The sequence below is a fragment of the Mchenga conophoros genome, linkage group LG7 (assembly GCF_057382185.1).
Source record: "Mchenga conophoros isolate Kocher_MC1m ecotype Shallow Benthic linkage group LG7, M_conophoros_male_GT1.1, whole genome shotgun sequence".
Taxonomy (NCBI): Eukaryota; Metazoa; Chordata; class Actinopteri; order Cichliformes; family Cichlidae; genus Mchenga; species Mchenga conophoros.
Genome location: NC_140532.1, coordinates 65,742,753 through 65,766,181, shown reverse-complemented (window position 1 = coordinate 65,766,181; position 23,429 = coordinate 65,742,753). Strand labels below are relative to the sequence as shown.

The 23,429-nt window shown below is 43.5% G+C and overlaps 1 protein-coding gene across 1 annotated transcript in view; it reads left to right on the top strand.

Annotated features, from left to right (window-relative positions):
• Positions 1–23,429, top strand: part of zfpm1 (zinc finger protein, FOG family member 1) — a 106,677-nt gene that overhangs the window by 60,076 nt on the left and 23,172 nt on the right. Inside the window, exon 4 of the mRNA XM_085280858.1 lies at positions 18,221–18,354. Within this exon, the coding sequence (XP_085136984.1) occupies positions 18,221–18,354 (134 nt within the window). The remainder of the gene's footprint in view (positions 1–18,220; positions 18,355–23,429) is intronic.

Here is a 23,429-nt window from a genome sequence, read left to right as displayed (position 1 = left end):
GGGTGAAAGAGGGGTTAAGGTTTAAGGATCAATGAGAGCGAGAGATGGGGGGGGGGGCGAGAGATTTTAAGAGGTAAAATTCAGATAGTGAAATTAGAATTGAGGAACAGGAAAGCGAGTGAGGTTAAGAGATAGAGGGATGACAGAGAGATAATATGAAGAAATGACAGTCAGCCATTGGCTCTGGGTTAAAATACAGTTTGTAGCCATGCTAGAGGCTTGGCTTTAGGGATGACCTGCCTGTGGTGGAGTAAGTCTGCCATTTTGAAATATCTCAACAGCTGTTTGATGGGTTGCTAATTTATTCATGCCCTCCGACTCTAGCTTTCCTCGAGCTCCATGAAGAGTCAGACTTTGTCGGCATTGTGGCTACATTTTCTGTTATATATCCTGCGCATATTTAACATCTCCAGCTCTTCGATTTATGGCTGTGAAAAACACAAACCCCGTCCATCTGCTGATCGAACCCTCTGTTTGCAAGAGGCAGCCAATCAGAAGAAAGCTGGCTAAAAGGAAGCATGGCTTTAAAGGGGGTGGAGCTAAAACAGCTTGCATGAACTCAGGAGCTTCACCGAGATCCATTATAAGATAAGTAAGGATTACATTAAACATAAATCATCCAAAGCTGCTTTGAATTAAAATACGAAGCTGAAAATGAGCACAGCAAGTCTCCTTTAACCAGCGTCTGATGCAGGGGTGGGCAATTCCAGGCCCCGAGGGCCGGTGTCCTGCAGGTTTTAGATCTCACCTTTGGTCAACACACCTGAATCACATGATTAGTTCGTTACCAGGCCTCTGGAGAACTGCAGGAGCTAATTTAGCCATTTAAATCAGCTGTGTTGGTTCAAGGACACATCTAAAACCTGCAGGGACACCGGCCCTCGAGGCCTGGAGTTGCCCACCCCTGGTCTGATGGATTGCGGCCAAGTCTGATGCCCCTGATGTTCCTGTAAAATCAAAGCTTCATCAGCTTCAGTCACCAAACTTTTAGGATTTCTAAACTTTAAGGAAGTAGCCTAGTTCTCCCATTGGCTGCTAGGGGGGAAGATATTTGTGGTTTGCATAATGGTCGTGAAAGACTCCAGCGACTCTCTTTATGTGAGTAACACAAGGCAAAACCTCATTGCTTGTTTTGGACAGTCTGAGTTAGAAGCTAAACGTTACAGTTGGGATGCCACGACTGGTGCCTCATTTTCAGCCATTGAATTACAGAGTATTGTTCACCGATCCGTTGCGGGTGCAGGTAAAACGGGGCTGACCTGTGCCCATTTGTCCCTCACTTGATACGTACTGTACTCTCACTCCGTCTGCTCCCTAACCTTCCTCCATATCTGCAGCCAGCAGACTCCCATGTCTCTCAGGAGGAGGGTGTCCCTGCAAGCTCACTGTCAATTTCACCTGTCAGTCACAATGCTTTAGAGTGATGATTTGGTTGTCATGTGTCCACCGGGCATGTCTTGTCAGCGAGTTTGATTCCCCTCAGAGTTCAGAAAGGAGCCTGGTGGAAGCTTGTTTTGTACAAACCCAATAAAACAAACATAAAACAAGCAAATATTTCAAGGAATATTTTTACGTTAACCTTTTTACATCTACCAGGTTACTGGTAGGTTTATGGTTCGGGTGGATTTTTGCTACATGCTAAACGAGTGCAGCTTCTGAAACTAGTAGATGTTATCTTTCAAGTCAAGACTCTTCCATCCATCCATCCTCTTCCAAAGACTAACTGCATGTTTTTGGATTTTGGGACACGGACACAGGGAGAGCATACCTGGGATATTAAACGGTTAAATAAAGGCCAATCAGAGTTGGACGTCGGATACTTGAAACGTTAAACTTGCTGCTCCTGCGTGGCTTCATTGGAGACTTACTATATGTCAGACAAACGAGAGTTCAATGTAGCTGAAAATCACTTCATCCTGTTACTTGTTTGTTTAGTCCAGCTGTTTGGGGGTTTTAGGATAACCGAGAACTGATTTGAGTTTGAAATGTCGTAAATTTTACTCATTATCTTAGAAAAGAGAAAAAATAAACACTCAAATTTAAACTCTCTACTCCTGCGTTGAGTTGGGTCTGGTTAATGTACAATTTTAAAAAGCCCTCAGTTCTCTGTAATGCCACCGATTGTAGCTCTGTTTTAATGATTAAAGAAATAGACAATGATTTCCCCATTCTGACACGCTGAAATGCTGCACTCTGCACTGAGAAGGTGTCTCATTCTGTCTCATGAATCCGTCCAGTTTGGTGACTTTTAGGCTACTGTAACACAAAGTAGTTCCCACTCTTACGTTTGCCAGGTCAAAACTCAACAGGAAAACTCGTTTGCAGTGAGAAGTTGTATTTCGTAAACTTGGGAGTCGACGCTCGTGAGCCAGCAGCAGGCTCTGCCCTCGTTTCAATCACCCACTCCTGATCTACACCACATATTCTAACTGACACACACACTCTGTCACACTCTCCTCTCCCATCTCCTTTCTCCAGCCTGCCTGCGATGTGTCTCTCCCCTCCTCCATTCCTGATGATTGATAGGCACGAGGCCCTAATCTAGAGGAACATTTCTCTGTGCTGTCCGGCTTGCTATCAGCCCAGCAGTTCTCCGTGCACCCAATGTGTGAGCCCACTGCAGGCCTGCCTGGTGCTGGTGGCTGGGACAGGATGTTGGCACGCTTGATTACCTGCCTATCAGATGCTTGGCCTCTTCTGCAACCACCACACTACAATCTGCATACCTTCCTCTCGCACAAAAATACACTCAGGCACATGATTGTGTTTAACGCACCAGGCCGCTCAATTGCCTCCATCCATGCCCATTTAGAACGGGGACAGCTACACTGCTTCAACCTCCGGTGGATACAGTTGGAACTCGGAGTAAAGTTCAAGACTTCCAAACTGTATCACTGTAGTAAAGTGGACATAAAGGCTGATAACGCCGTAACTGCACGTTCACCTGCCGTCGCTTTATGAATATTCTGCCAGCTTTTTGTGCTATCTGTGGAGCGTCTGGGTACGCTGCTCAGTGCCCGTAATAAACAGATAAACAGATATAAGAGAACATATGTTATCACAAGAGATATTAAAACTGCAATAAATGGGATGTATAAATGCAATACTGATGGCTGACTAATAAATATTATAAGATGGCTTTTAAATGATATTTTCATGCAATGCAAACTACAGAAATCTATCCAAATTCATAGAATAACTTAGGAGTTGTTCTTTAATAATTTCATTCATAACGTACTACACACCAGCCCTCATGTCATGTATTTCACATTTAAGCATTGCTGCAGATCTTCTTTCAGGCATAGGATGAACCGAGGGGTCGGGTCGAGATCCTGAACAAGAATTAAAGCCCAAAAATGGGCTGATGCTCAAACATTATTCACTAATACTTCATAGGAACCATGCCAGATCGATCCATCATACTAGTAAAAACAAAAACAAATGTCAAGGCTTGTGAGGGTTTTTCCCCTCACTTTTTTTTGTTCTGCTCCACTGAGGCTGTAGCATGATGTAAAAAAGAAGCATGGAGAGGAAAATCCCCGACACACTCGTCCTCTGCCTTCTGCTCATTTTCCCCATCCTTGCAATATCTCTCTCTTATCATGTCCTGTCTCTCTCTCTCTCTCTGTCTCCTCTGCAGTATCTCTTGCTCACCAGTTTCCTTCCTTTATTAGACAACAATCACTTGTTTTCCCAAGCAAGCGGTTTAGGGCGACCACTGCAACAACAGAAGCTAACAATACGGAAGAATTTACGTATATAACTTCGTATATTTTCAACATTTAATAGCACGGGGAATTTGCCCCACCCCATCTACCCTACAGCTTTGATTCTTAATGAGCCATTCAGTGCCGCATACTGGCTATAATTACTTTTTAAAATGAAAGTAAAACAAATATTGTACAGCTAAAACATGTTGGATTACAGCAGCAGAGCAGGAAGAATTCTGTAAAGGAAAAAAACAGCTTTCTGTCTCGGCTACCTTTTATTGCTTTAAAGTGACGTGGTTTTCTTGAAGCAGCAGGAATATAAAGTCAAGATTATGTAGGTCAGGCCAAAAATAAACGAATCATAAAGTCTTCTCACTCTCTGTGTCCAGGCTTCCTTTTCAGCCATTAAACACATATATTGCAGGAAGATGCTGTGGCAAACAGTATTTGTGTACTCAGTGAATCAGTGTTTTACATCCCTCCTCATGTTCCCTCTGTTTGTTCACTTCACTCAGCTGCTCTCCTGCTCCGTTTAATTGGCAAACCTCTAAATGACCCCGAGTGCGTCGAGCTGGTCTATCACTCTTTAACTTTTACTCGTCTCTGCGCGCCCGCGCTGCCGATACCGGCCTGATTGAAATGTCCTTTTTTGCAGGAGCCTGAAGGAGTTGTTAAAGCAGACATGAATTAATGATTGAATTAATTATCGGAGTCACATACCGTACAATTAATTTTGTGGCTTTGCCTCAGTCTTTTCTCCTCTCCCCATCTGTGCATAGAGAATGTCAAGAAACATTTTCTAATTAATTTATGTGTGATTATCAGGGGTAGTTTCTGGAAGGTCTCCACTTTCAATTTGTGACAGGCTGCAACAGAGAGAGGGAGATGGCTGGGAGAGAATGAGGTGGGAGTGAATAAGGGACAGGCTATACTTGTGAAGTATGTGCCCTCACACACACACACACACACACACACACACACACTTAGAGTTGAGGGTTTTTTCCTCCACATTACGGTTCTGCTTTAAAATTACTTCCAAGATGTCAGTCTTTCTCATCGAGTCATGACTCTCCAGTCGGTGTTTTGCTGTGGAGCAAATTGAACCATCTAACTAGTAATTTGAGAAATCTCTCTCTGTCTTTCCACCTGATTTTAGCTGATGCCATTCATACAATCCAACTTATCAGTTTGAGGTTAGTTATCTCATATATACTGGTTAAAAAATGTCCCCTGCGTTTCTTCCACAGTGACGTTAAACTGCATTTCTGACAGTTTCAGATTCAGAGGAGAGACGTGCACATACCTATGTGGCTCCTTTCAGTGGCACAAGCCATTCTTAATTGAAATATTAAATGACTCTGTAATAAATCCGCACATATTTTATTTGATAAGTACTTGGTGAAAAGTAGCCGATCAAATAATCACCTACTTTTGAACTCTAACGTGACGGTCTTGGAAATCCAATGACAGTCATCCCTGTTCTGCTCTGCAGCCTCTATGAGCCAGCAGCTGTCGTCCACAGCGGCTTTAATTTTGTTTCTTTTGACTTCAGTTTCCTGAGCAAAGAGCTTCAGTCACTCACTCGTGTTGTGTTTGGATGTGAAATCTTTTATTATATTTCATACCTTTTTCTTTTTCTTTGAGAAAATTGCAACCCAGTCTGCCCATTCTGCAAATAACCCCAAAAACATATGTTACACTGACTCTCTACGAGCGGTGCACACATTTTATTTAAAAAAAGAGACAGAAATAGAACTGAAGATGATGACTCTATGGATGGAGACTCTGCTTACTCTACTGTGAGCAGTAGCAGACTAGCAGCAGCATCGAGCGCTCTATCTGTGTGTCTACACATCGAGGGCTTAAAACATGTCATTGAAGGCTAAACAGTACCTGACCTTTTAAAATGCACATCACATATCCAAGATGCGAACCTGGCGTGCAGACGATACGGACAAACGAACAGGCTTTTTTAGATTTCATTTCTCTAAATCAAAACAATAAATTATGAGCCGCATTGATGCGTCATTTGTTTTAATCACACTTAACAGGCGGCGTCTCGCAGCGCTCAGCAGCCTTTGAAAAATGGTGGATTTAGCTTCGATAACAGGAACGGGCCAGCCAGGCTGCAGCGAACGCCTCCATATGCTTTGACTCTCCATTTAAAATGAGCGGTGCTCGTTAGAAAGAGCCCTGCATGATCGACACAGAGAGTCGTGGGTAAAAAGAGAGGGCCAGTGTTTTCCCAGCAGTTCACCGGGCCACTGGGGACCCCTGTGGTTAACCACACTAACAGCCATGCATGAGTTCATAAACATAAAATGGGTGTACCATATCATCAAGATATCATGTGTGTCAAAGCAACTTTCGACCTCAGGGTGACATTTGAATAAAGTTTGTTATCATTTCAGAATCTTAAAGGGAACCTGTCCTTCTCTGTTCTAGTTCTGTGTTCTTTTGCTCGTACTAAATCAGACTCAGCTTTACTGTCCTTCCACCATCGACACAATATAAATGAAACACAGATTCCTCAGGTCCCGGTCAAAATGTCAGATAACGAGTTCAACATATATAAAACGAAACCTCACGAGGCAAAAGCTCAGGCTCCAAACACTTTGTTTCAGACAGTTTTTTTCTACTCTTGCAACTGTATGATGTCACAGAGTAGATAATGCTGATACTGGGATGTCAGCCACACAACTCAAAAGTCCCACCCGGCTTCTGTTTGTAGATTAAGCATAAAAATACTCAAGGTGTGGGAAAGTAGAGCTTTACCCACCATATTCACACACCAGATCGTAAGTGTGACAAGCTTCACCTAAAGGTAAAGCTGCTGATTTTAGAGTTACACACTTATCTCACTATTTGAGGTTGCTTATTTTTAGCTACTTGCATAAGCACACGCAGAAGAAGATCATCCTGCAGCTGGTATTTCAGAATCATTGTATAGTGATATTGTTGCAACATATTGTGATGGTTTACGGTGATTCCCACGCTGTCGGTGGGCGATCTTGTGACCGGTTGGATGATGCTGCTGCTCTTCTCTCAGACTGGCGCACAGAGATGGTTTATCAGCAATAAAACTTCCCAACAGTCAGGAGACTGAATTCCAAAATCAAGTCGTTGCATGTGAATGTCGGTATTCTTTGCATTCATTTGTCTCCACTGAGGTGGACGGTGTGGAGGACTCATCTCATCAGCAGTAGTCCTGTCACCCCCTTCGTCCTCTGAACAGAAAACTGCTTTATTCCCCCCCCTTCCACACACACACACACACACACACACACACACACACACACACACACACAGTTTATCTTTCTTCGCATATTTGTGAATTTGCATGTTTGCTTCTTGCTCTTTTCTGGTGGTGTATGTATTTTGTAGATAAAAGTTCAGCAGTGCAGTTAAGAGAAATTAGTTGGGTAAACAGTGGTAAATGTCAATGATAAAGTTCTGTTGAAGCTCATCTGATTAGCGAGACTACGCAGGTGTCTTATCTTGCCTGTGCAACAGAGGGTAAAATGGAAATGATTGCGTGGTCCTGAGCAGTAGATGCCTATCCCAGAAATGTCTATCTGCTGCTGAGCTGAGCCTGCTGGACTCCAGGGACCCAGGGGTGCAGCGTGGAAGATCATGGAGAGAAAGAGAAAAGGACGCGCAATCAGGTCATGCTTCTTGTAAGATTGAGGTCTTTTATCAGCCAGCTTTATAAATGACAGGAGTGGCCATTAATGAGAAAAGCTGGAGAGAATTCATTGAACTGAAATTGAATTTTTGAGAAAAACGCTCACCACATAAAGGTGACTCAATCAATATGTATTTTTCATTCATGTAAACGTCTAATGTGGTGCCATATGTAGGATGTGATTTGATGCATACTGACGTCATTCATTCAGGACGGCCTACTCTTTGTAGAAGATGCAATCATGGAAGATCCCAGCACTCACCTGCATCTAACTGGCTTATATCTGAAAAACACCACTATATGACACAATACAATATGTTAGAGGTAATTTTTCACCACTGTTTCATAATCAATACAGACTATTTGGTGAGGGGGGATACCACGTTTCCCTTGCATACATACATAACCTTTTACAAAGAAAAAGCTTCAGTCAAACAAAGATTGTCGTTTCTGTCAGCTAATAATTTATATTTGGTGGTTCATTTGTGTTCTCTGGCTTCTCCACCCATTTACGTAGATAAAGGCAAGACTGATATGACTATGATATACAGATATGACATTGTTTAGGACTGACACAGCATGAAAGGAGGAGCCGGGGTGCAAAGTGGCTTGCAGTGACGTACGGTTGGAGGCAGGCTCAAGTAGCTTAAATAAAGCTTCCTTTGAGATTTGCCAACTGGGTATGTAGAGTAGAATCAGCTGAGCCTGCTTGAACTAACATGGTGCTTTTTAAACATTTATGTTTAGATTGTACTCAGGTTTAGTGCTGTATAATAGTTGATTGTCAGCTGTCTCTGTGTTCAGTATGTATTTCTTTCTGCAGTCTGCACTCAGTTCCTCAGGTTGGTGGTCCAGCACATGGCTCTCTGGGGACTTGAAATGCATTCTGTATTGTTTTCAACCTGCAGACTTGGCAGACAAAGTAATGATTTAACACTTTGTGTAAACACAGAGCACAGGCCCCATTCGTTTTTCTAATACTAACCAAACTGAAGTATTTGCTGTGTGTTTCCCATAAGGGCCGAAGCGAGAACAGTGTAAGGAAGGGGAGGTGTTGGGATTTGTCATTCAGCAGAGGTTAAACCCCACCTATTAGTGCGGGGTCGGAGCAGCACGCAGATAAAGATTTCCTGTTGTATGGTGTCAAAAAATCAATGGCTCTGGTGCGATGTGCTCATTTGATATCAACAATAGTCTTTTTAAAAATCAATTAGGCCGGATAGAGAAGAACATCAGTGTAGGGTTACACCTTTCTCTTTTCACCACTTATTCTTCACTGATATCCAGTAAGGGCAGGCTGTTTGTTGAGGATACTCGGTCCCTCGGATGAGCAGGTACAGTGCTCTCATGTGGCTTTGCTTTTTCTTTTTTTGATCATTTCCCATTATGTAAAATGATAATATATGAAAGTCACAGAATAAACTAGAAAGATATTCTGTTTAACAACTTGTTTGTGTGAAAGAAAGGCTTCCCTTGAACCAGAGTAATTTTTAGCTGTTGGGAATCTAAATTTAAGGGGACAGGGCTCAGTAGAAAATCTAGTCATTCACAGTCATGCAGTAATTATAATGATCAGGCATAATATTATAACCACTGGCAGGTGAAGAGAATTACACTGATTATCTCTTCATCAGGGCAATTGTAAGTGGGTGGGATATATTATGCAGTGAAAGTGAAAAAATTTCCTCAAAGTTAATGTTAGAAGCAGGAAAAATAGGCGTAAGTACTTGAGTAAATTTGGTGAGAGCCAAGTTGTGATGTTTGGGTCAGAATATCGCCAAAGCTTGAGCTTTGTGGGGTGTTCCCGATCTTCAGCGGTCAGTATGTGAGTGTGGGAACAGTGTGAAGCAGCTAAAGGGTCACGTGTCAGGTCTCATTGATGCATGTGGGAAGAGAATCACACAGATGAGCTTGATGCTAAGTTAATGCTGGTTCTGATAGAACGGTTTCAGAGCATCGCAGTTTGCTGCACATAGAGCTGCATATCTGCAGACCAGTCAGGGTGCCCATCCCCTGTACCAACAGTGGGCACGGGAGCATCACAACTAGGCCACAGAGTAACGGAAGAAGGTGGCCTGGTCTGATGAATCCCATTTCCTTTGACTGGGGAACACCTGGCATCAGGCTCAACTATGGGAAAAAGGCAAGCGGGTCCTGTGATGCTTTAGCCAACCTTCTGACATGTATCACCTAACTAAGCATTGTTGCAGGTGTACACGCACGGGAATAATGTGATTCCCTGAAATGGAACAAAGACAGTTCAGGATTGGTTTGGTATTAGACAGGTGGTCATAATGTTAAGCCTGATCCATGTGTATCAAAATGTAGCAGATCATTTTAAATTAGACCTTATATAATTTCTAGCACTGTAATTTTTTTCCTTGGTAGCTTTGCATGATTAACAGTTCAAAATGATTCCTCTTTGTATTATCCTAGGGCCAATTCACCCCCTCGCTCTCTCTGCTGTCCCAAAAAACCTGTTTTAGCTCTTAGCCATTTAAGAACACTTTCTTCTGATTGGCACCCCTCATCATCATCAGAGAATTTAAACAGCCATAGCTATTACCATATAAGGACACCCCCCCCCCGTCGGTGACATTGTAAAGATTCAATGGTATAAAAACTCATTGTGAAACCAGCATTTCTTCAGTTTGGGCCTCCAATACAACTAAAAGCCACCCCTCAAGTTATTGTTTCCAAAACAGGAAAGAAATGAACGGACTGGAAACTTCTGAAGTATCTTATTAAACTCTGATGCCTTGGAGCCAGCAAAATCTGCTTCCCCATCTCTGGGCGAGAGTTCTGTTTTGGATCCTTCCCAAAGTTGTGGACAGTTTCCACTAAGTAAGCATTTAATAATAATATGACATATCATTTAAGATAACAGCCCACCTGCAGGTTTAATTAATTTTCCTTCCAAGCTGAATATACCTGAAGATGTATCAACAATTAATCTAACCAGCTGAGCATAGAAGAACACGTTTGTTCCTCGTACTTTTTTCCCAGCAAATGAATCTTACAAAAAAAAGTAATAAAATGAACGAGCAACATTAAAGACTTGATGGATTCACAATCACTTCAGATTTGTTTGGTTTTTTTTCCTTCAAATGTTTAGTGTTTGTGAGGTATGTGGCACCGTTTTAAGCTTTATCTCTTTAAAACATGAAAGATGAGCTCAATATAAAGCCATGAGTCAGTGTTACATTCACTGACCTTTGCGGACTAAAGCATGTCTAACCAATAACTTCATCAAGGCAGCCATAAACCTTCCACCCCTCCCAAATTAATCACCGCTAAATCTTTAACGATATGTGCTAAACAATCTCAGCTGCTGCCTCGGGCATTATGGCCCGGGACTGAAATCTTTGAATGCTTCTGTCTTTTTAACACATACATGCCTTCTGTGAGAGTGATGAGGATGGGGGGAATCCTCTCATTTATTGACCAACAGGCTTTTTCACCTTTCAGTCATCAATGAAGTCAACAATAGATGGTGCCGTCTTTTATGGTTTTAATCATCTTTATATTGTACATACATCAATATCAAACTCATTAGCAAATCTGTAAACTGTAATAACGCTGATTTGTGTAATTTCCATCGACAACACGCTGATTAAACTGTCGGGACGACAAGAAAAGCAGCACTGATCCATAAATCCTGTAACGACATAATCAAAACTGTCCTGCTCTCTTCTAACGGCTGCCTGCCACCTTCAGCTCGGCTCGCTGTCTCACCATTATTCTGTGCGTCCTCTCCCTCCCCTCACTCATCGGTTAATTGCGTTAGTCATTTCATTAATGACGGACTGATTGTTTTATTGTGTTGGCTCGTCAAAGAGGTCTGGACGCCCCAGTGGTTGCTGAAGCGTCCGTATTGATAAGCTTTTGTGTGGGTAGCTGGTGACAGGGGCTGTATTGGTGTGTGCATGCTGGATGTGTGTACCTGTGTGTATCCTGTGTGTATGTGTGTGTGTGTGGAAGAAAAAGCGAGCGTGTGTGTGTGTGTCAGAGCTAAATGAGTGGGGCAGCATGGATACTGAGAAGCTGGTTGATATTGATAACGAGCCCTTCCAGGCCTGTGTTTTTTTGGAATGGGTCATCCAACAAAATAAGTGTGTGTGTGTGTGTGTGTGTGTGTGTGGACTACAATGTGGGGTAGTATCATGTGGAGCAGAAAGTGTAATAGCAGCGAGTACCGCCATATTGATAAGGAGCGGTGGGTTATTATGCAGGTCTGTGGTGGGCAGGAAGTGTAATTAACAGGGATTAGGATTGTAGGAGGCCTCATGTTACCCCAGTGAAGACAGCTAACCTGTTGGGATTAGTGAGAAGCACTCATTAGTGGAGTGAACCGATAGGACTTTCTCTCAAATGAAAAGGCAGTGTTTTTTTAAACAGAATCATCACTGATGCTAACTATAGTTAACAAGTTACATTCACTTGGTTTCCATTAATGTTGTATATTGGTAAAAACACAGAATCGAGGCTTTTACCTGTGAAAGATACCCAGTGGGAAGATTTCCTAGAAGGAAATCTTTTACATCAATTTTAAAAAGCTGTAATTACCACTGGCTGGTAAGATTTAATGTGCTACTACAACTAGCATGTGCCAGTAATGGACCAACAAGCCTTTTGCACCTTTTGCTGCCATTAAACAGCAAAATGCTGTGAGTTTAGATGATAATGTAACAAACATGAGAACTATGCAAAGTCAAAGATTTACGCCAGCCACAATCAATACACCCTCACTCTTATTTAAAAAAGCCAAACACAGATTTCTTTCCACTATTTCATATAGAACTGAGGTTTATTTTTGGCAGTAGCATGGGCTCATGCATGTCCATGCACATAAAAGCATGTCCATGCATGTCCATGCATGTCCATGCACATAAAAGCATGTCCATGCACATATAAGGGTACACACCCACATTTTCCAAGAACTGAATAAATAACACTTTTTACTGACTGACCAGCGAGCTATCCTTCCTGTGAACAAACTCCCAGTCCGTTATATTAACCTCCATTTGGCGATAAGCTCTGCAGGTTTGGTGAGCTTGGCATTTTGAGTTCTGCCTCCCTTTTTCCTACTTGGCCATACTGCACTTTTTGTGAGAGGAGTAAGTTCTTTTTTTTCCTTTTTATCTTATGTAAGCCTCACCTTTGTCCACCATTTCTGATCATGCCATTATGTCATTGATCTTAATGTTTGATAGCAAACAGAACAACAGTTGGCTAGCTTGCTGTTGGCTCAGTAGACCCCAGCTCTCACTCCTTTAGATCTTTAAAACAATGCTCCTTTTCTTTTGTTGGGTGGAGTTTCCACAGTTTCTCCATTTTCTCCACCATCCACTCTTTCAGTTACCCGGGGGTACCTACTGACAGCTGCTGCAGAAAACTAAAGTCTCACCCTCTTCCTCTTTTGGTTGTGTAACTGAGCTTTCATTTTCTTTGAAGAGCATGCACCCGGTGGCAGGCAGAATCACATAATTTAACAATGAACATGGCAGCGGGGTCCCCTAATCGTGTAATCAGCGTGACTTCACAGTAAGCCAAAGCGTTAAAAAAAGTGTCATATTTAATGGGACTTTTTGCCCTTTTTTGTCTGCTACTTGTGAGGCAGTGTATTTGATTTATCTCTGCACATCAATCATGCAGATCCTATAAACCATTTAGACAGTTAGTTTAACCTCGACCCCGTCACAACATCAAAAGCTAACATGAAAGGAAATGTTGGAACATGTTGAGGCTGAATACCTGACAACGTGATGCTTGTGTTGGCCTTGTTTATAAGTTAATATCTGCATTGGCTTACTAAGGTCAAATGCTCATGACGTTTCACAATTAGGGTCAGCAGAGCTGGTCAGCCTGATAAGCGTTCCATGTGGTTGGGATTGGCCAATGGCTCAAAGAGTGGCTGGACATTGATGGAGTGGTGAGATAAGGAAGAGGTCAAAGTGACCAAACTGAGGCCCCACTGGGTGATAGGAGATTACTGGACTTCAGACTCTGCTGCCAGGAGGACAGACTGAGGACTCATTTTTGGCTCAGCATCAGATTTCAAAACGGGAAATCTCATGTCCAAAGAGAATCTGACACCTGTCTTGTGTCTCAAGTCCAGACCAGCTATACTTTGTAGCTTCAGACTCTATGTGCGTGACCCCAGTAAAGACTCGAGACACCCAGCGTGCTTGTGACAGTGTTTTTATTTAAATGTGCTTTTCTCAGTCACTAAGTCCATCGTCCTGACAGCTTTCCAGCTGTCTCCACCTGTCCTCCCTTCCTCCAGGTCTCAGCATCACTGAAATAGAAGAGTGTAATTACTGAATTGCTCCCAGCTGCAATGCCAGCCTCCCCCTCAAGCCCACTGCACCACCCCTCCTCTGCAGTGGACCTGCAGACCACACCTCTGCCACATACCTCCACCACCCACCTGAGGCTGGAGAGCCATGCGGCCAAGCCCAAGAGGTAATAGCGAAGAGAGTCAACCGCCGAATTGATGGCCAGACACTCCTTCTCCACCGTGCTGTATCTGGTCTCTCTGACAGCTTCCGGCTGATTTACACAACAGGGCGGTCAGCCCCCTTAACTGCTGGGACAAAACCGCCCCAAGCCCTTTGTTCAAGGCATCCGTCTGCAGGATAAAACGGAGGGAAAAGTTAGGTGTGGTGCAGCAGCTCCCCACAGAGATCCTACTTCACGTCACCTGGCACTGTTCTGTCCACTGGACCCGATCTGGGGCACCCTTTCAGCTGAGATCACTCAAGGCGCTGGTCAGCTCTGCAAAACCAGGCACAAACCAGCGGTAGTAATCAGCCACACCCACCACTTCCCTTTTTGTATTGGGGTGTGGGAAAGAAATGATGGCTGTTGTTTTCCCAACCTGTGGGTGCACCTGCCTACCTCCCAAGTGGTACCCCAAATATTGTACCTTCCTCTGTCCAACTGCACACTTCTTTGGGTTGGTCGTGAGCCCAGCCTACCTCAGGGACTCCAGGACCACGGCCACCTGCTGCATATGCTCCGCCCAAGTGTTAGTGTCGATGATAATATCATCCAAGTGGGCAGCAGCATTTGCAGGTTGTGGACGCAACAACTGAGGTGCTGGAAAGTGGCCTGGGGCACCTCCCACACTGCAAACAACAGAGGGTCTAACCAGCGATCCCAGTTGAGTTCATCCTCATGAATGAACTTCTGAACTTCCACCAGCCCGTCAGTCTGAGGATGGTAGACGATGGTCCAAACAGAGTTAATGCCCAGTAATTTGTACAGCTCTTTTTAGTGTGTGAGACATAAACTATGTGGCCTGGTCAGTCAGTATTTCTTTTGGGATGTCAACTTAGGAGATGACCAGAAATACTGCCTACGCCACACTCTTTGCAGAAATGATATGCAGCGGCATTGCTTCGGGATATTGTGTTACATTATCCACCAGAACTAATACAATCCAAGTGTACTCGGTCCAAGTGGCCCAATGAGGTCCATGCCAATGCGCTCAAACGTGACCTTCATTAATGGTAACAGGTGCAAAAGATTTTTTGGAATCAGCGACTGGTTAACCAGCTGACACTCCATAAAATCGGGCCATGAATCGATCCAGAGGTTTTCGTGTCCCACAAGCCCTACCATGGGGCTGTAATGAGCCGCCTGGAAAATAATTTCCTGGCGACTTTCAGGCATCAACAACTGGGTCGTCCCTCTTCCTAGGGTGTCATCCCGCTCTAGTGGGGTCTCCTGTGGAGTGAACCACTGGAGCCAGAAGGGGCTTACAAGAAGTCCCTGCCGTCTCCTTGTCCCCAGAGACAGCATCAAACAACCCTGCGTCATCGCGTGCAGCGCAGGCACCACACGCCGCTAAAGGTCGTGAGCACATCCCTACGCACTGCTCTAAAGGTTATTAAACCTCGGCCAATCTGTCCCCAGAATTAAGGGACAGATTGTTAGGCGTCGGCTAACTGCAGCCGTTAGTTGTTTAACCATTTTGTCCTTAAATTTGATCTGCAGCGGCACTGTGGGATATTTGTGAAAGTCCCCTCCTGACGTTGACCCACTCTGCCTCCAACAATGCCCCGAACCAGGGTTTGGTGTAGGGGTGGGTTTTTATAATCGATTCATCGATTAAAATCGATTCTGGCTTGGATAACGTAAAATCGATTCATTAAAATCCTGAATCGATTTTTTTAATATAAATTTATTTTGCCCGAAATGCCAGAATCTCTGGTGACATCTCACAAAATTTCAAGAACCACCAAACAGTTAAGACAGTAAATGAGAGCAGGTACACGGATTCTGCACATAGACTTAAACACACAGCGCGACCCGCGGATCAGAATCAGTGAGATGTCGCCTTTCTCATGGTCGGGGCTGAAAGCCGACAGCTCGCTGATTCTGATCTGTCGGCGGGTCCGCGCTTTGTGTTCACGCCCTTTATGAGCCGATTCTAAAGCTGTTAGTTTGATCTCTCTCCAAACAATATTGACCGAACCAGCAGCAGAAGAAGATCCAAACGCTTCACATAAACATCGTCATGAATTTACTCTGACTTTTACTGTTTTGCTTCCACTGCCATGCACAGCTCTCTCTCTCTCTCTCTCTCTGTACTTCAAGAACAGTTTCCCTTTCTTCATTATTCGCTTGCTTGTTACACAAGTCTACTGTTGTTTACAGCGCTGTCAGCCGCTGTTTTTTTCCCTTTTACATTCTTCCGAAAAGAAAACCTAATTTCTGCTGTTCAATACTGAACAAATTTAAACTTTTTAAAATTATTCAAAATGCAAAACGCTTAACCGTGTCTCTAATAAAACCGCTGTAACTTCAGAGGTAATGTTCATATGTTGATTAATGGTTTTCTTTCGTTTTTGATGTACTGCAGAATATTTTTATAAAATCTAGGCCAGGAAAATCACCTTCATGTTTTTCTGTGTTTTATCTTCAGCTACTTTGACACAAAGGCATCTGCTGTGACGCTCACACCTTTGATAAAGTCTTGCGAGTGTCAGCTTCCTTTTTATTGATACAAAAATATGTAAATGTACTGATCTGAATTATAATATTTCTGACTGTCAAAATTTCCCAGATTTAAATCGAATCGAATCGAATTAAATCGAATTAAATCGAATCGTGGATCGAATCGATTCGGGACCTTGTGAATCGGAATTGAATCGATTCTAGAAATCAGTGACGATACCCAGCCCTAGTTTGGTGCATGTAGCCCAAATTTTAAGCACTATTTAACTCGCAGTGAATCAGTTAGAACTAGAGTTAAGCTGCAGTTTAGTCACATGTTGAATATGCGTTTTTTTTTTTCAGAATGTTGTCTGGATGCCAAAATATGAACAAATTCTATATAAAGGGGTAGGTGTGACCCTGAATCTGAACCTAAGCAGGTCACTGGTAACCTGGTGGATGTTAAGAGATTAAAAAAAGAACCCGAGTCACACAATAAAAAATTCAGCCCAACCTGACCCAAGCACAGCAGGTCGGGCCAGCTCCTGTTGCGTCTGGCATCAGGCATCAGTATCACACTCTTCTGTTCACAGGGGCAGAAGAACGAGAAAGCACGGCTGGTTGTGGTGTGTTTTCTGAGTGCACAACCTGAGGTTGATAAAACTGATACCATCAGTTACTATTGAATGTTCTCAGTATAGCACCTGTGTGTTATTCGTCATACTGGGCTGAGTCTAATTGCAACTCTGAGCTCTGAGTTAAGAGAAAAACACCACTTCCTGTGCGCCTTTGCCACAAAACTCTCTTTCACAGCAAAAACAATATCTCCAACCGCTCCTTGGCTTGTAAGGACTCATTTCATTGAATTAACGTCTACTTTTTTTTCTTTCTCCAAACCGCACTTCTTCCTGCTTTTTTTCCTCCCCCTCCATAACCCCAAACCCACCAACATCACCTCCTTCACCCACTCACCCACCCCCAACCGGCTGTGGGAAAGCCATTTTATCAGCGTCTGTCCGTTGTTCTCTGGTGGGGATAGATACAGAGAAGATAGATGAGTGTTTTGACATGGAGAGTGTTAGACAAACACTCTTATCAGGCCCGCCACTTTAGACCGACCCCCCCCCCCCCCCCCCCCCGAAACAGCTCTTGGTTGAGCTGAGGGGGAGCTGGAGAGGAGGGCAGGCAGATTTTGTATGTATTTTGATCAGAGAAGTAGGTGGACGGTTATAACAAGAGAACTCCTCAATAAGCAGACCGCAGGGCTGCTTGTGTAACTGCTGCTGTTAATCCCATCTAGTCAGAGTTCCCGTTACAGCACTCACTTGCAGTCTCGTTCATTTATCCTCAGATGTTCAGAGACTCCTCTAAACGAGAGACTCTCACAGTCCGAGCTGTCTCTAAGTTTTTAAATAGATGGTTCAGTCCTCCGTGCCTGCCGGCTATCTGCCTCTATCTGGGCTGCAGCGGGCTCAGACCACAGCTGTCACTGCCATCCTTCTGCACTTATCTTTTCACTTTGAGGAAGTGCACAAGAAGTTTCCCCTGTTTGAACCGGCCAGGACAGAAAGCACTGTGCTTGTATCAAACTCCCCCTGCTGTTGAGCTGCTGACAGTATTTTCTGTTTGGGCTGAGCTCCTCTGAGGGTTCAGGTCAAGTTCAAGCCACATGCTGATTGAGTTTTTTGTCTTTTGAGCCACCGATACGGCCTGCACTGTGGCACTGACCCTCAAAGCTTTTCTGATGAATGGTGAGTTCAAGGTTTTTACATCATGCTCCCGATGAAGAGACCTCTTCATGATCTCTTCGGCACATGAATATTTAAACCACTCTGGGCTTATTTAATGTTATTTCCTCCTCTGTTTCCCACCTGCTTCCCAGATGACCTGGAGCTAAGTGATGAAGGTGGCGACAGCAGTGTGCTGACAGTAAGAGACCTCTCTCCAGACACAGTATGGGGCCCCTACCCAGGAATCGTCCAATCACAGAGCAGCACCGATGAGCAGGAGACCGAGGTAAGAGCTCGTCCAGTGTGGTTACCACGGCTTAAAGTTCTCTGGCACTGTGCTGAATTTCCAGCATGGAGCTGTTTAAGATTTAAATATAGAATTATGTCTATGGTAACGATTCCTGTGTATTTTACTGTGTTTGCACTGCTTAGCAAAGTGTTGGCTTAACCGCCGTCTCTGCAACATGAAAGCACGAGTAAACTTTGTGTAGCATGGACGGCTCAGAGACCAACAGAGGATTGATCATTTAAAAGTTTAAACGCTAGACGTGATATTCTTTATGACTTTGTTATGTTTGGATTTGGATACAATAAATCTACCAGACTATGTTTTCCTGCTAAAATAATGAATATTGAATTTTTGTGGCTCTAAAGCAACTTTCAAGTTGATGTGAGAACTCACATTAAGCAGGTTGAATTTCTCAGATGGTTGCTACCACAGCCTACCATCTAGTTTATTACATGGAGCTTTGTTTTTAGCATCGTTGGACACTGAAGTAGGAGATCATCAGGCAGGTTACGCAGGAACAGGTCCAGTATTGGAGTATTTTATCCAGTAGTGTGAAGACCTCATACGCTGTCAGCTACTAGGATTTTTGTCCAGTGAGATAAATGAAAAAAGTCCTCGTCCAGTCCTGAGCTTCTCAGGGTTCCTGAAGGCTCTTTATTGTGGCTACAGTAACACTACGATTAATGTGGGCTGTCCTCATATAGTTAACCTTAGTGAAAGCGGTCTTAGTCAACTAGTTTGTGATTGTGTTGCTGGTCCCGGGACTTTTGCTGATGTCATGCAGCAGAGTTGATGTTTTATAGGCTCATTATTCCAGTTGTCTGTTTTCTGCAGTGTACCAATGTTAATAATGGAGCCAAGCCTGCAAGCTACATCAGTCAGGCTTCCCTTTCCTCATGTCGTGTTCACAGCTTCCCACTTTGGCGGCTTATTTAAACTGCAACCACCACCAGCTTGGGCATCAAACTGTATTCAGCTGCTGTAATAAATCTTTCTTTTTAAAAGTTGAGCTGTCCAAATAAATAAACATTATTTCTCAGCCAAAGCTCAAATCTAATTTTCTTTTAAATTAATAGAAATAATTTGCCTTTTGGTTGCAATATGTTGTTATAGAACTCTGAAACCATCTAAGCCTAAGTGATTATTGGATTTAAAGTTTAAAGTTAGAGTTTCAGCATGCTGATCTATACCACCTCTGCACTGTAACACAGAGCTGAGGGCAAACCAGGGTGAAGTGAAACACTACAGAGAAACCTGACTGAAGGGATTTCCACTGGTCAGGTCAGAGGTCAGATGGTTGCAGACAATGAGTACAAATCTTATCATGTGTGAGACAGTGGTTGGAAATGAAAACAGCCATGTGTGCAATGTATTTATGTGTGTGTGTGTTCCTTGGGAACAGTGTGTGGGACCGGATGGAGCCCTATCAGAGGGTGGGTTTGTGCATCATGCGCAAGTCCATCTTAATCATATGATACTGATGCTGGGAGAGGCTTCCTGGCATGGAACGCACTCTTATACGAACACTAAGCCTCACACACACACAGGGTTGTACGCACACAGCCATTCCCTGCCCAAAATTCTTGTACTGATTGATTGATTTTTGTGGCTTGAGCTTCAGTTTTTTCTCAGCTTTTAAAGGCGTCAGGTTAGCCCATTTTGTGCGCATCTGCATCCAAACCAGTTTCTCATCAGTCCACAAAAAGACTCCCGTTCAAATTTAGATGGAGTTTATACCACACATCCTGGCCTTTCTCCATCAGAGTCCTATCCTCTTCCATCCTCTCCCCTCTTCTCCTCCCTGCCCTCCCCAGACGTCCGCCTGTCTTTTATCTCCACATGGCGCCATCCTCCTGGACAACAAACCCCAGTGATTGATTCCCGCTTGATAGGCTCTCATTTCTAAGATTTCGTTTATTATCAGTGTGGTTCTGAGTGTACAGATAGATGTCTGTGTGTGTGTGTGCGCGCGCGCGCTCTAACACTCTCACATACACACACATACACGCTCACCCATCACCTTTTGTTCCTCCCCTCCCCTTCCGCTGCCCATACTGTCCTATTCCTCCTCTAAACTGTATAGTCTTTTTCTGTTCTTCTGAGGTCTTGGCATTCATATGGAAAGCATCTCGTCCTGACTCTTAAAAACTCATTTTCTCCCTCTTCTTCCTCATTTTCTGTCCCCACTCCTCCCCTCTCCCCCCTTCCTATCTGCGGACTAAAGGAGTGAGGAGACGGACCTTCGGTATCTGCTGGAGATAGTGGCCGTAATCTCACATTCCTCCTGTGTTTCTCCCCCTGTCACTCCATTCCCCCCTCCACCCCCGCCCTCTATCCAACCCTCAATCCTTCCCCGCCTCCCTCCCTCCTGGGTCAGCAGGGGTCAGGGCTATCCTCCTTAGTCTGTTGGGGAGGAGAAATCTGCTCATCTTCTTCTGCTCTGCCAAAGTGTGAGCCTAAAACACTTTCAATGCTAATGATAAACTCATTTCACATAGCTTTTATTTGAATTTATGAATTAAAAAAATGCACAGTTTTCATGGCTTTTATCATTTAAATGTATCTTTTCACCCCGATCTGCTGGCCAACATCAGGGTTTTAGATGTGAGTTTGGGTCTGAAAGTGCATACTAACTAATAATGAATCTGGGTTAGCCTACAGCCTCTTAGTTGTTAGGATGTCTCTGTCAAATCTATGTAAAACAGTTGGAATCTCTAGCAGGATATATATCAGTGTTTTGAGATATTTTGAGTATTTTGAGAGCAAAATGTCAGTTTTGAAAGACAAATATTGTTCCTTAAATAGTGCGTTCCCTCATAAAGGTTATGTGGGTTGCACTGTATACCACTCACATAACTTCAGTGTTTGATGTTAAAGCTTCCTTCCAAGATAAACTAGTTCCCTGTGTCATGTGCACTAATCCACCTCCAAATCATCTCAAATGTCAGCTTTTGAAGTATTTCCTCATTAGCTTCAACTAATCGTCACGTTATCATCGCTGTTGCTATAGATGAAGTATTTTTGTTACAAAACAAACAAGGACGCTTCATCAATAACGGAGATCACATTGGATGTGTCACAGGTTTATTGGATATTGTTTGAACTTCTAACTAAACCCCCCCCCCCAAAAAAAAAAGTGATTAACAGAAAATGTGAAAACTGTTTAATATTGTGTTGTCTTATTCTTACAGTAGGCCTTTGACTTTCGGTGTAATTTATTCCCAGATAATAGAAAGGGACCAAAGTTTTCCACAATTCCTCCATTCTCTAATGCGTCCTGGTGGTTTCTATATAAGAATAAAATAATATTTTTATGATAAAATACCAAACAAAAGTAAAACTTTCACTTTTCATTCTTCCGGATTAAATAAACGGGTCAAAATGACGTGTGTGAGTTCCCCTCTTCAGGGCAATTTACAAATGTCGTGCTGTTTCCTAAACTCAGGGGCAGTCAGTTTGTTTCAGTATCAAATACAAAAATAAATAACTAAAACATAGGACATGCTTTTCTTTTTTTCAGCGCAGTTCATGGAAGTTGTGTGTCGCAAACATTAGTAAGTCAGTTTGTAAGACTAAATATACTTTTCCTCATATTTTGTGTGTCAGACAGAAACTCATATTGCAACTGAGTCTGCTCACCACGCTCTCGTTGTAAATACTGACATTTTCAAACCCAGTTTGCTCTGGTGCCACACCTTATTGAATCAGACCTGAGGAAGGTACTCTTTCTTCTTCTTTTGGCTGATCTGCCTTTCGTTTGGCTCAGATATCGAGGCGTTTCCTGACACAACCCTCCCCACTGCACTGTACTGGCATTTGGACATGCTTTCACTTCATTTCTTGGTAAGATTGGCACGGCCCATTCTCAGCCCCACCCCTTGCAGTATTGGCCTTCTTCACTCTTTCTCAATTAACCTCCCTCAACTAACTTGGGCCCATAAGATTTCAATACCAGGTCTACCCAGTGACTCAACAACACTGTGTTTGGATGTGCAGAAACACGTACAGAAACATCAGAGATATTTTTCTTTGTCGAACTGCGCCTTTGATGGTTCCTTAGCTATGTGTTGTTTTATGCATGGGTGTGAGTTCTGAGAAATCAGGGTGGGGCAGAGAGAGCGAGGGAGAGAGGCAGATGAGATCCAGTTCTCGTTCTCCCTCCAACAGATCTCCTTCATTAGATTAGCAGCGTGTTAACTGGCCTGTGTCATATGGAAATTCTGCCATTTGCATCTCTTGAGAAAGAGGCGTAAAACCATTTATCTATTTAAATATATTCTGGCTGATATGGCTGTTGGACTTTAGAACAGGGTATAATAATGTTTACTGATCAACTGATCAGCTGGCTGCTGATTCCTCACAGTTTTTGGTTGAGTGAACAACCAGGTCCTCCTCGGCGAGCCTCCCATGGCAACCCAGGAGCGAGCACGCCACTGCTGCTTTTCTGATTGGATCGCACATAACAGATCTGATATTATATCTCCGCTTCTTCTGATTGGATCCTGCTTTAATTAACTGATAGTGCGGTTGCGTGCGATTGGATAGAAGTTGTAGGACTTGTGAAATTTTAGCTCAAATGAAGGATGAAGTGATGATGCTAAAGAGGGAGCAGAGTTTGCTGCATCTGTTGCGTCTTCCAAAAGGACAGATGTCCTAGAAGAAGTCTGCACCACAGGAGAAACTCCGCTTACATCGTTCCTATTGTTCCCCCCCCTTCAACAGCACCCAACAGCTCACCCCACCCCAATCTTGTCTTTCATGGAAAGGCAGCCCCAAGGCACGATCCTAGAAGGAGTAGAGTAGGGGAGTTCAAAGCGTTATCACGCGCCAAACGTCTTTTCATCATGTTTTAGAAACAAGCGTTCGCACTAATCCCCCAATAATCTCTCCAGGAGAACTGGGGCGATAAGGCGCGCCACCCACGGCTTTTCAAACACTTTTTGGGTAGTCTCTTCTCACTCTATCTCTCTTCCCCTCTACCTCATCTACTCTCCACTTCCTCTTTCCCTCACTCCCCGAGAAGGACGAGTGAAGGTGATCACCGTCTCCTCCTTACTGTCTCTCAAGCAGTT